The following is an 11,737-nucleotide window of genomic DNA, read 5'->3' as shown; positions in this document are numbered from 1 at the left end:
TGAACCTGAGGCATTTCCCCCAAGTCACATAGCTAAACAGTAGCCAATCTAAGATTTGAGCCAGGCTGGTTCCTGCAGCATTAGTATTCCTCCACCATCTTTCTAGAGAAGCAGCTTTCAGAAAATGTTGGGTCTGTGGACTTCCCTGATGGGTCCAGTGGTTAAGAGTCTGCCTGTCAACGCAGGGGACACTTGCATTGTGTCTGAACCTAACATGGGTTCAATCCCTGCTCTGGGAAGATTCTGAAACTACTGAAGTCCACCGCTGCTGAGAAGCCTGTGTGCCTAGAGCCCAAGCTTCGCAGCAAGCGAAACCAGCGCAGTGAGGACGCCACATACAGCAACTAGAGAGTAGCCCGCAGTTGCCGCAACTAAAGAAAGCCCGTGTGCAGCAACGAAGACCCAGCACAGTCACAAATTAATTTTTTTAAAAAAAGAACATGATCGTCACACGCACAATTTTAATCATACACACTGCAAATAGTTTAAATAGCAGGCGATCACAGGAACGTTCCCAGTTGGGGCTTAAGCATGGAGAATGGTAGCGGCATGGTGTCCATGATCTCTTGGCGACTCGAATCTCTTGAAGTTAGGCAGCACTGCTCTCCAGAGGGTGCAGGGCCACCACCAGCACCTGGCCACACAGCCTGCCCTCCCTACTGTCATCTCCCTTATGGCCTGGCCAAGATTTCCCCACCCCGAAAGCAACTGTTTTTCTCATGCTTTATTTACAAGGACCCAGCTCTCAGGCCCCCACCTTCCCAGAACCCACAAGAGGGGCCCAGGAGGGCCGCATGCTTCAAAGGACATTGAATTCAGCGGCCGTGAGCCATATCTGTCCAGAGAGCTGGGGACCCCAAGGAAGCGAATCAACAACACCCAGGTGCTAACTGAATCTAAGTGTGTGTCTGTGATGGGGAGCAATTTAGGAGTGAGAGTCTTGCGTGTGTGTGTATATATATACGTGGCCCAGCCACATTGAGGCTGCTGGCTTCCCCCCTAAATCTCATAGTTCCCAGGGGCCACCAAAAAGGGTAGGTATGTCTCCAGGTGGCAGTGGGCCTGGCCTCCAGATGTCGATTTCAGCTCTGGTGCCTGCCGTGAAATTGCTTGTTTCTATCCACACTCAGAATCCTCTCTGGACCCCAGTGCCCACTCACATTTCTATCTCTAATATTTGCTATGAGCTCCAGACCCTTATTTCCAGCTTAACAAGTCCAGAGAGCACTCCTGGTACTCCCCACCTCAAACCCCATCTCCCTCCCTCTTTCCTCTCTCCATCCCAAACTGAGAAATCATCCCTGGAGTCTCTCCTTCTTCAGCAAATCCTCTCAGTTCTACCTTTAAACTAGCTCTAGAATCCAACCATTTCACACCCTATGTGGCTGCCACCCCGGTCCTGCTAACATCACCTCCCACCATTCTCAGACTCCTGACTGGGCTCCCAGCTGCTCCAATAGCCCCTAATAATCCATCCCCCGACAGGGCAGATGGAGCGGTCTGTTTAACACCTTAGCCCATTCCATTAGGAGACACTCCAAAGAATCTTCCATGAACTTGGAATAAAATGCCCACTCTTCTGTCCCCACCTACTTCTCTCTCCCCATCTGTGGGCTGTGACTCATCCCGCTGCAGCCTCGTAGGTCACCTCTCTCTTCCTCAGACACAGCCAAGCTCCTTGCCCCAGGGTCTTCGCAGGTATTCTTCCTTCTGCCTTAAAACCTCGTCTGCCAATTCTTTGCAAAGCTGTCTCCTTCACCTCTTTTGGGCATGACTTCAAAGTCGCTTCATCAGAGATGCCCTGGATCACACTAGGTCCCCTTCTAACCTTTCTTCCTAAGCCATCCCACAGTGTACATAGTATAATTTAATTTGGCCTCACCGCCTGTTCCCCCCACTCAGTTGTGATCTCTAGGAAAACAGGGGCTTTTCTGTTTCCTTCCCTGCCCCCAGTCCCAAACCCCCGCCATTTCCCCAGCGCCCTCCAAGCCAAACCTGGTACACAGCAGGCGCTCAATAAATACATGCTAACTGAATGGACCCAAGAATCCCGCTGCCTAGCAGTAACTTTCTAAGACGTGGTTGGCCTCACCCCCAGGACCTGGGAGGGTCCTCGAGCACAGAGCGCGGCCGGAGGCGACCTGGCCCGGGCCGGAGCCAGAGGGCAGGGTCCGGAAGACGGGCTCGGGGCGCTGGCGCGGCTCCTCGCTGAGGCTGTGGCGCAGGCGGCAGCGGTGCCAACCCCGGCGGATCTCCGACTGCACCTGAAACCGGACGGCGCTCAGAGGCGGCGGCGCGCGTGCCATTCCCTGCGCGGCCGGCAGAGGGCGGGGGCGGCGGGCCGCGGCTCTCCCTACCTCCTTGTTGATGAAGCAGTAGAGGACGCTGACCAGGAAGCCCTGCCGTGGGGGGAGCGGGGGTTAAACTGGGAACAGGGGCAGGGTTATAAACACCCCTCAGTGAGCTCTGACCCTTTACAGGCCCAAACCACCTCGCCCGTCGCCACATCGGTCCCAGATTATTGCAGTCACCCTTTCCCTGGCTCCTGACTTTCCCCCTCCCCTTGTCCTCGTCAATTTGCAGAGCCATAAGGGCTGGAGATTAAGAACATGTAACCCCAGAGGCTGACTGCTTGGATGTGATCACTGCTTCTCACTTTCTTCCCCACTTAGGCAAGCTGCTTAACCCCTCTGTGCCTCAGTTTCTTCATCTGGAAAATGGAACAATAATACAGTGGTGGTGCTGAGATTTAAGGTATTATTAATACACAAGAAGCTCTAGTGCACGGCACATAGTTAAACCTTTTTCTAAATCTTATCATAACTTACTACATGACATATTGGATTTATTTATTTGGCCGTGCTGCAGGGCTTGCGGGATCTTAGTTCCCAGACCAGGGATGGAACCTGGGCCCTAGACAATGAAAGTGCTGAGTCCTAACCACTGTACAGTCAAGAAATTCCATAATAATAAACTTAAATAGGCACATCCAAAAAATTAATTTTGAAAAATTAGTTTTATATTTATAATTTAGAAATTTAAATACATATAAAATGTATTTATAATTAATAAAGTAATTGATACATTAATGCAAGACAAGGGCTTCCCTAGTGGCTCAGATGTTAAAGAATCTGCCTGCAATGCAGGAGACCCAGGTTCAATCCCTGGGTCGGGAAGATCCCCTGGAGAAGGGAATGGCAACCCACTCCAGTATTCTTGCCTGGATAATTCCAAGGACAGAGAAGCCTGGCAAAGTCGGACATGACTGACTAAGCATACAGTAAGATATTACTTATTATCACTTTCCACAATCCCATTAAAATCCAACTCTGATCACGTTCCTGTGCTCCCGTGGCTCCCAAATGACTCAGGAAAAGCAAAGGGTCCTCTCTAGGCCCAAGGATCTACCTGGGTACCTCACCTCTGTCCTATCCACCCACCCCCTGCTTCAGGCATGCTGGCCATGATAGTGCCATCATGATCAGTACTCTCTCTCACCTCAGGGATCTTGCACTTGGCATTTCTCTTCCTGGAACATTTCCCCCAAATATCTTCCTAGCGCATTCCCTCATCTTCTTTGGGTGTCTGCTCTAGTGTCTTTTCAGCAAGGTCTTCCCTGACCCCTGTCCATAATCCCATTCTTCTTTGTCATCTCTATTTTCTTGCCTTCTCATCCCTCCCTCCTTAAGGCACATCTCACCATCTGACATTCTGTGTATTTTACTTATATAGCATCTTTAGCATCTGTCTCTCCCACTAAAGGATAGGGACCATTGGGTTGGTCATATCCCCATAGTAAGCCTGGAAAAGTGCTTGGTATATAGTAAGTGTTCAATAAATTTTTGCTGAATTGATAAATGAACAGCCTTTTAAAGTGAAACTAGTAGTGTCCCCACTTTAGAGATGGGAAAACTGAGGCCCAACAAGGTAAAGCAGGATGGAGACTAGGGTAGGACAAGCACAGGCAGGGTTGACCTTAAATATCAGTGGACATCTCCTTCCATTTGGCATGTTAGGGACTTCATATGCTTCGCCTTTTCCCTGGCCCTGAGGTGAAGGTCAAAAAGCTGGGAAGTGAGGACCCAGATTTGGTCCCAGCCCTGGCTGATCTCAAAGCCCTCGATCTTAACCAGGAGGCAGTACTGCTGGGGCTGCCGGGTCTCCTGCCTTCTCCCTGCTTCCCCAGTCAGGACAGAAGTGTAGAATGAATGAAAAAAATCCCATCTTCGCAGCCCATTCTGGGCTGCACCAGAGGATGTCTCTAACCCTCGTTCCTCTCTGAGTAGGAGGGCCCGAACTCAAAGGGCATAGCTCCTGCACCTCGCTTAGGCACCTGGAAAGAACTGAGGAAGATTTCAAAGCCGAGCTTGGCCAAGCGCAGGGCACCCCGGGCCTGTTCTTCAGTCACGGGAGCAAACACCACCTCGTGGACGCCCAGCAGGGGCACCAGCGTCAGCGTGGAGCGAGCCAGCCTGCGGGTAGAGGGTGGCAGTGATGCCGGGGTCCTGAGTCCCCCACCTTGCCCCCAGTCACCCTCCCCTCCGTCCCCACCTCAGTCGGTAGTCCGGGCAGCGCATCTGTCGCGTCCTCAGCTTTGACACGAGGATGCCAAGGATGCGGACAAAGATGAGAAAATTAATCTGTGGCGGGTGGGGGGTCGGGGGGGTGGGGGGTGGTAGGGGAGAGAGAGAGACTGAGCCAGTTCCCCGCCACCTTGGCTTCCCAGAATGGGAAATTCTTGAGACCAGCCTGGAGGAGATGGGACCGGTCGTACCAAGATTGTTAGGAGAATAGGGGTTCGTATGATCCACCAAATGGCTTTGATATCGTTCCGCTCCCAGCACCTGGGGGAGGGGGCGTAGAGCTGAGATAGACCAGAATACCTGAAGACTCACAGAATTGAGCACTTAACCTCCCCACCTTCCTTAAGGCCACACCCACATTCCCCTAAAGTCCCTGCTACTATTTAGGCCCAGCCCTCATCCCGCCCCTTGCAGTAGTCCTGGAACCCATCTTCCTAAGCGACTGGTTCCTTTAGACACCCTCCCAGGCTCCTAGAGACAATTAGAACCTCCCCACGATTCCGTCTCACCCCGCCCACGTCCCTCCAAGGACCGCCCACGTCCCTCAAACCCCCTCCCACCTCCCCAGACCCGCCCCCCAGACCCCGCGACTCACTGCGTGTTCTCGAACAGGTACCTGACGATCACCCAAGGAATGACGAAAAGCGTGGGGGCCCCTGTGCAGACCCCAACCCCCGCCCCCCACCCCGCCGCAGCTGTCAGAGCGCGCACGGGCCCTGCCAGGCCCAAGACCCGCGGAATTCCCCCGCCGGGAAGGGGAGGCAGAGAATCCTAGAGAGAGGAGGAGACCCCCTCAGGCAGACCAGCTGGGTAGTTTGCGGGAGGGGAAGCGCGCTGGGCAGGGCAGGGGACAGGGTCGGGGCTCACCCCAGCCGAGGAGCATGTAGCAGCGGAAGTGGCCCTTCTCGGAGCCTCCCACAAGCACGAGGAGACTGTGCAGGTAGATGCCTTCCACCAGCAGCCACGTGTAGTTGGCGCCCACGCAGTACTGGGTCACGATCTGGGCCGTGCGACAGGCAACTAGGGCCTAGGGGGTGACCAGACAGGGGGAGGGGGCAGTCAGGGTCCCCTCCAAGCCCATCTCTTATCATCAAATATTCTCTTCCCATTCTGTATCACCAAAGGATGAAGTAGCTATCCTCTCCTCACTCATTCTGTTCTCTTTCCCTACGTGAACTCTCCCACTCTAACCTCTTTAACGATTGGTATCTTCCCTGGAGAAGGAAATGGCAACCCACTCCAGTATTCTTGCCTGGAAAATCCCATGGACGGAGGAGCCTGGTTGGCTACTGTCCATGGGGTCGCAAAGAGTCGGACACGACTGAGCGACTTCACTATCTATCTATCTTCCCTGGAAGCTCAGCTCTAAGGAATCCGCCTGCAATGCAGGAGGCCCTGGTTCGATTCCTGGGTCGGGAAGATCCGCTGGAGAAGGGATCGGTTACCCACTCCAATATTCCGGCCTGGAGAATTTCATGAGTTCCCCCCAGATTCCCCTGAATATGGACTCTCCCACGCCATCTCCTAAGAATTCAACTACTCCACCTTTCAAAAGGTTTTTCTCATCACCCACCAGCACATGGACTCTCCCACCCCCTTCGCTTTCAACAATTGGTATGGCCCAACTTGCTGCCAGACAGGTTCTCTCCCCACCCGCCCCTAGTCTCTAGTCTCTCCCACCTTGTCTCCCTGGAACAAATTGGTATCTGCCAAATCCCCCCATCGGTTAGTTTCTCCCATCCTCCCAACTTCTGTCTCGCCTCTAGAAGGGGCCTCTCTTATTGGTGCAAAACTCCAATGACGGGTGAGATACCGAGAGAAAGGGAATGGAAAAGTTCCAGTAGAGGAGATAACGGGATGAGAGAGTTCAATGATGAGGGAGGCTGAGTAGGGAGGGTCCCTCTCTAGTTGTGTCAGAAGGATCTAGAGAGATTAACAGAGATTAACAATAACATTATTGTTCTTTTTGTTGTTTCCTTGCTAAGTCGTGTCTGAGTTTTTTGTGACCCCGTGGACTGTAGCCCATCAGTCCCTTCTGTCTGTCCATGGGATTTCCCAGGGAAGAGCAGTGCAGTGCGTTGCCATTTTCTTCTCCAGGGGATATTCCCGACCCAGGGATCGAACCCATGTCTCCTGCATTAGTAGACAGATTCTTCACCATTGAACCACCAGGGAAGCCTGGTTGATAAGGTGAAAATTGCTCAGTCATGTCTGACTCTTTGCAGCCCCGTAGACTCTACAGTCCATGGAATTCTCCAGGCCAGAATACTGGAGTGGGTGGCCTTTCTTTTCTCCAGGGGATCTTCCCAACCCAGGGATCGAACCCAGGTCTCCTGCATTGCGGGCTGATTCTTTACGTTCTGACCCACAAGGGAAGCCCGTTGATAGGGTAGGGAGGTAGTAAATGGAATGGGAACCCTCTGGCCCTACCAGAGGAGGCAGAATCTCAATTTGAGAAAGAGAAGGATGTTGCTCACCTGGTTCCACAGGGTAAGGACCTGATCCCCAGGGTAGGGACCAGGGGGAGGAAGCAGACGGTCCCGGGTGAGGATGGCAGCTGCCCGCAGCATGAAAGACGTGAACAGGTTGATGTGGATGTAGTTGCGAGTGCAGCGCAGCCGCCTGGGAGATTTGGGAGGCAGTCTGGGGGCCTGTCCATGGCCACACAGAGTCCCTTAAACCATGTCCCAGCCCTCCCCATAGAACCACCATTGGATACTTGTTGCCGGTGGAGCCTGACTACCCCCATCTTTCTGGGAAAACTGAAGCCCAGTCTCTGCTGCTTCTGTTCAAGGTTGGGGGGTCCCACCTGAAGGTACTCAAGATGAGCAAGGCAAACAGCAGTGTGGCAAGAGACAGGGAGTAGCCCACGGTGTACACAACCTGCAGCCGTTCCAAGGTCAGCCTTTGGTCCTGGGGGTGGAGGTGGGGGGAGAGGACACAGAAATAGAGCTCAGATACCGCAAGCCACAACTGCTGAGCCCGGACCGAAAAGCCTGCATGCCGCAACTAAGACTAGACCCCGCTCACCGCAACTAGGGAAAGCCTGCACAAAGCAATGAAGACCCGGTGCAGCCAAAAATTAATGAATAAATTTTAAAAAGAAATAAAGCTCAACTCCTGCCCTCAGGCCATAAAGGAGCTGCTCTTTGTTCATACTCGCACCCCAACTTTTTGGGGGGGATCTATCAACCTTTTTTTGAGTGGGGCATTCCACCCCTCAACCCCAGGGCTGGGCATGTGACCAACGAATCAAAGCATGCTATCTAACACCACACACACACACACACACACACAGAATGACTACTCAAGGGCAGGTATGCTACTCAAATCAGGCCAATGACAGTCATTCCTGGAACATTAAGTTGGAGCTATTGAGAAAAAAGCTCAGTCTGCCTATAGCATTGCTTGCAGGTGGAATGTGAGCCTGGTACCGATGGGGGCCACCTTTTCCACCCCACAGAAAAAAAAAAGAGGACACCATCATAGAGAAAAACATAAGTACAATATGGTGAGAGAGATTCCCAACTACATCATTTTAGCACCAGATCCAGCTGTACCTGAAGCTGCAATCTTATAATTTTCAATCACAAAAGCCAATATCTTTTTCTTTCTCCTTCAAGAAAGGAGTTGAATTTCTATCACTTGGAACCCAGAGTCCTGAATGGTACAAGGGGTTTCAGGCTCTGTCTGAGGCTGCTGCTTTTCTACTGCTGCCTGGAAATCATACCCTGAAATCTCTCCTCTTCTTACCTGAAAAACCCCATTTTTCTCTGGGTTTTCACACTGAGAATGGTCTCTCCAAGGTCCCCATTGGCCATCACTGCCACATTGGCGGAGGACAAAGCCTTTAGCCACTGAGGGGAAACAAGGGAGGGAATCAGAAGCGCACAGAAAGAGATGGAGACAGAAAGACAAACTGAGGCAAAGGCAGAGAGAGATACCCAGTGATGATGATGATAAACCATAATATAGCATTTTACATGTAATAATTTAATATTCATAACAAGCCTATGAATTTGGTACTATCATAACCATCAATTCACAAATGAGGAGTTGAGGCATAAAGAAATTTCACTGGAAAAAACTCTGATGCTGGGAAAGATTGAAGGCAGGAGAAGGGGACGACAGAGGATTGAGATGATTGGATGGCATCACTGACTCCAGGGACATGAGTGTGAGCAAACTCTGGGAGACAGTGAAGGATAAGGGAGCCTGGGGTGCTGCGGTCCATGGGGTCACAAAGAGTCGACACAACTGAGCAGCTGAACAACAACCCCAGGTCACACTGCTAGTTAGGCAAGGAAGACCAAGATGTGCAGAGACAGACTCATGAAAAGGAGAGAAAATAACCTGGTGGCCGTCAGAAAGATACAGAGACAGATAAGGGACGTTATGTGGAGGGACACACAGACGGAGACACCCAGCCCAAGAGGACCAGGGGAGCTGCGGGGGAGTGGAGTCTGGGACCAGGGTTAGGAGGGAGATCTTTGTGTCAGAGGTGGGCCTGGGGTCCACCCGGCAGCTCACCGTGACCGTGCCAGGGCAGATACCAAGGGCAGGAAGCACGGGCAGTGGCGTTGGGTGCAGTGTAGTCCCAGCAGACGTACATATCGAAGGACCCGTTACAGGCGAGGCCTGGGGTGGGCGTGGGGGCCAGAGTTCGGACAGACCTGCTGTAACTCGAGCCCAAGGAGTCTCTGCCCCGCACACACAAGCCCCGCCCAAGCCCCGCCCAAGCCCCGCCCACCTGGAGTGGTCGCGTCCCTGCTCCTTCGTAGCCCCTCCCACCAGACCCGAGGCCCCGCCCATCTTTCGAGCCTTACTCTGGGCTCCTCCCACCAAGCGAGTTCCCGCTACAGATGCTTCCCAGTCAGTAAGGCCCTTCCTAGACTCCACCCCAAACCCCGCCCCCGTCGCCGTCCACTTTAGGTCCCACCCACCGAGTGTAAGCCCCTCCCAAGACCCCTCCCCTTTCAAGCTTCATCTCTGGTTTCTCCCACGAGGCCCACTTTTACCCCAGACACTCAGACTTCCCTTTCAGGCCTTGGCGGCATGTCAGTCCCAGGCCGGCCTCAAGCCCATCCCTCTCAGCCCCAACCCTTTCCTTACCCCCAGTCCTCCACCCCTGTCACACCTGCTGGGGGCTCCGAGGCCTCCAGGGTCTCCTGGCACTCCCTGCGGTACCGCTCCCAGCGCTGGTACAGCTCTCCCGCTGTCTGCCCCTCAGAGCCTGCCTACAAAAAGAGAGAAGGAAGGACCACACCCACCCCCCCACCTCGGCCCGCGCCTCGACCCGAGCTCCCAGGCAGCAAGATCCCTGAGGGCCAGAGATACCCTGAAGGAACTTGAAGCGGCTGTCCTGTTTTGCTCAGGCGTCTTGGGTGGCTTAGAAACCTCTTTTAAGTCTTGAGGGGTGCCTAGAAACCACCAGGGGAGTTGCTGTGGGGAACTAAAAACCTTCAGGAAAATGAGGAGACGGAGGTGGCTGGATATTATCAGGAGGATTTGAGGGGAGTGGCGGGTGGGGGAAGAAGAAGGACTAGAAACAACCATCAAAACTTGAATCTGGGCAGGTGGGGAGCCTTGAAACAATCTTCCCTGTGGGATACGACTTAAAACCGGCCCCAACATCCCTCCAAGCCTTGAGATCCTTGGCTCCTCTGGTTCTCACCTCCGCGCTCCGGAGCAGCGGCTCCCACAGCGAGAGCAGAAGCAGCAGCCACCAGGGTGGACAGGTGGGCATCGTGTGGGCAGCAGGGCATGGGGAACGAAGGGTCCGGTCAAGCAAGGGCAGCCGGGTCTGGGGGTCCGAGGCAGAATCAGGAGCCTCTGCCTCCTCTCCCAGCCCCAGCGCCCTCTGCTCAGGGAATCACGTACCCCGGAGACAGCGCCCCCCACAACTACGAGGGATGATTTGGGGCCGGGGGTGGGGGTGGTGAGTCTTGAGGAGTGGGCGGAGACCGATCTCCAACACCTGATTCCCCGGCCCGCCCCCGGCTGTTGCTGGGGCAGCGGTGATGGAAGGGGAGTGTTTGCAGAGGGTGCGGTTGCCTTAGAGTTGCGCTGGACGGGAAGCTCCAGGGTCACCCACAGTCTAGACCTAGAGACTCGAGGGAACCTGGGGACCACCTTGGAGAGGAGGGCATGTAGCTCGAAGTGACTCTTGGACTTCCCACTCTCCCAGCTCAAAGGGTTTTCAAATCACGAATAGGAACCCGACCTTATCAAACATTTCCGGCTGCGGATAAAACCCAGAGTTAATGGGACAATGGTTCTCCTTAGGGACTAGAAAGGTGAGGGGCCCAGATGCTTGGAAATCAGTCTACCCCCCAACACACCACATCTGGCACCATGCAGGGAAAGGAGGAAACAGGAGGATGTCGGTTGGAGCTCCAGAAACACACGAATCAGAAATGCTTGAGACAAACATAGAAACTGAGAGACACAGAGACAGACAGAATGAGACACACTGCAAGAGACTAGAGACCAAAAGGGAGAGGAAGACAGAGACAAAAATGTGGGCTCGGAGACAGAGAGAAGGTAGAGACATGGAGAGACACAGAGAATAGGGGTCAGAGACGGAGATATAGAACTAGCGGCTAAACAGGGATTTGCGACGTGGCGACAGAGATACTGAGAGATAGATAGGACATAGACCGTGGGCACAGAGAAGCTGAGACAAAGGCACGGAGCAAGAGGGCTCCAGAGACGTGAGGGGACACAGGGCAGGGGAGTGGCTGAGATGGGGGAGCGCTCACCTGTTCCCAGCTCTCCTCTCAATCACTTGCTTCTGACGCTGTCGCCTCCACGGCCTCGCCTGGGCTCCGCGGGAGGTGACAGCCTGGGGTAGGGGTAGGGGGCGGGGCCAGGGCGGGCCAAGGAACAGGAGCGGGGAGCTGGGGCCGAGACCTGGCGCAGGGGGCCAGTCATCTGTGAGTATCACAGCCACTCAGGGTCGCGTGGGGGAGCACAGTCACAGAGTCAGCATCCTGAGGAGCCCCTCTTCCAGCGCACACAGCCTCTCACGTTGTCCCACTTGTCCCATCCAGCCACCACACGCGAGGCCATGCACACAATGTCACACACGATCCCATACACTGAGCCGCCGGGAGGCACAGAGTCTTATATACTGCACCTCACTGAACCTGTTC

General features: G+C 53.9%; 1 protein-coding gene across 3 annotated transcripts; it reads right to left on the bottom strand.

The window, feature by feature from the left end:
- Positions 1–447: 447 nt before the first annotated feature.
- Positions 448–11,402, bottom strand: GIPR (gastric inhibitory polypeptide receptor). Of its 3 annotated transcripts, none has more exons than XM_070771286.1 (13): positions 10,258–11,402; positions 9,721–9,820; positions 9,114–9,221; positions 8,337–8,440; positions 7,393–7,496; positions 7,061–7,205; positions 5,451–5,610; positions 5,179–5,239; positions 4,775–4,844; positions 4,552–4,640; positions 4,334–4,472; positions 2,358–2,399; positions 448–2,264 (listed from the first exon to the last, which is right to left on the bottom strand). In XM_070771286.1, exons 1-13 carry the CDS (start codon positions 10,327–10,329, stop codon positions 2,058–2,060), a joined length of 1,401 nt encoding a protein of 466 aa, XP_070627387.1. In that variant the 5' UTR covers positions 10,330–11,402; the 3' UTR covers positions 448–2,057. The 3 variants fall into 3 exon arrangements, with proteins under 3 accessions (XP_070627387.1, XP_070627388.1, XP_019835853.2); XM_070771287.1 differs by having other exon boundaries at positions 4,552–4,592; XM_019980294.2 differs by having other exon boundaries at positions 448–2,399.
- Between the last annotated feature and the right edge of the window lie 335 nt (positions 11,403–11,737).

Source organism: Bos indicus, chromosome 18, assembly GCF_029378745.1.
Source record: "Bos indicus isolate NIAB-ARS_2022 breed Sahiwal x Tharparkar chromosome 18, NIAB-ARS_B.indTharparkar_mat_pri_1.0, whole genome shotgun sequence".
In the NCBI taxonomy this organism is placed as follows: Eukaryota; Metazoa; Chordata; class Mammalia; order Artiodactyla; family Bovidae; genus Bos; species Bos indicus.
The sequence above is the reverse complement of the archived record's forward strand: the minus strand, read 5'-3'. Positions and strand labels throughout refer to the sequence as shown.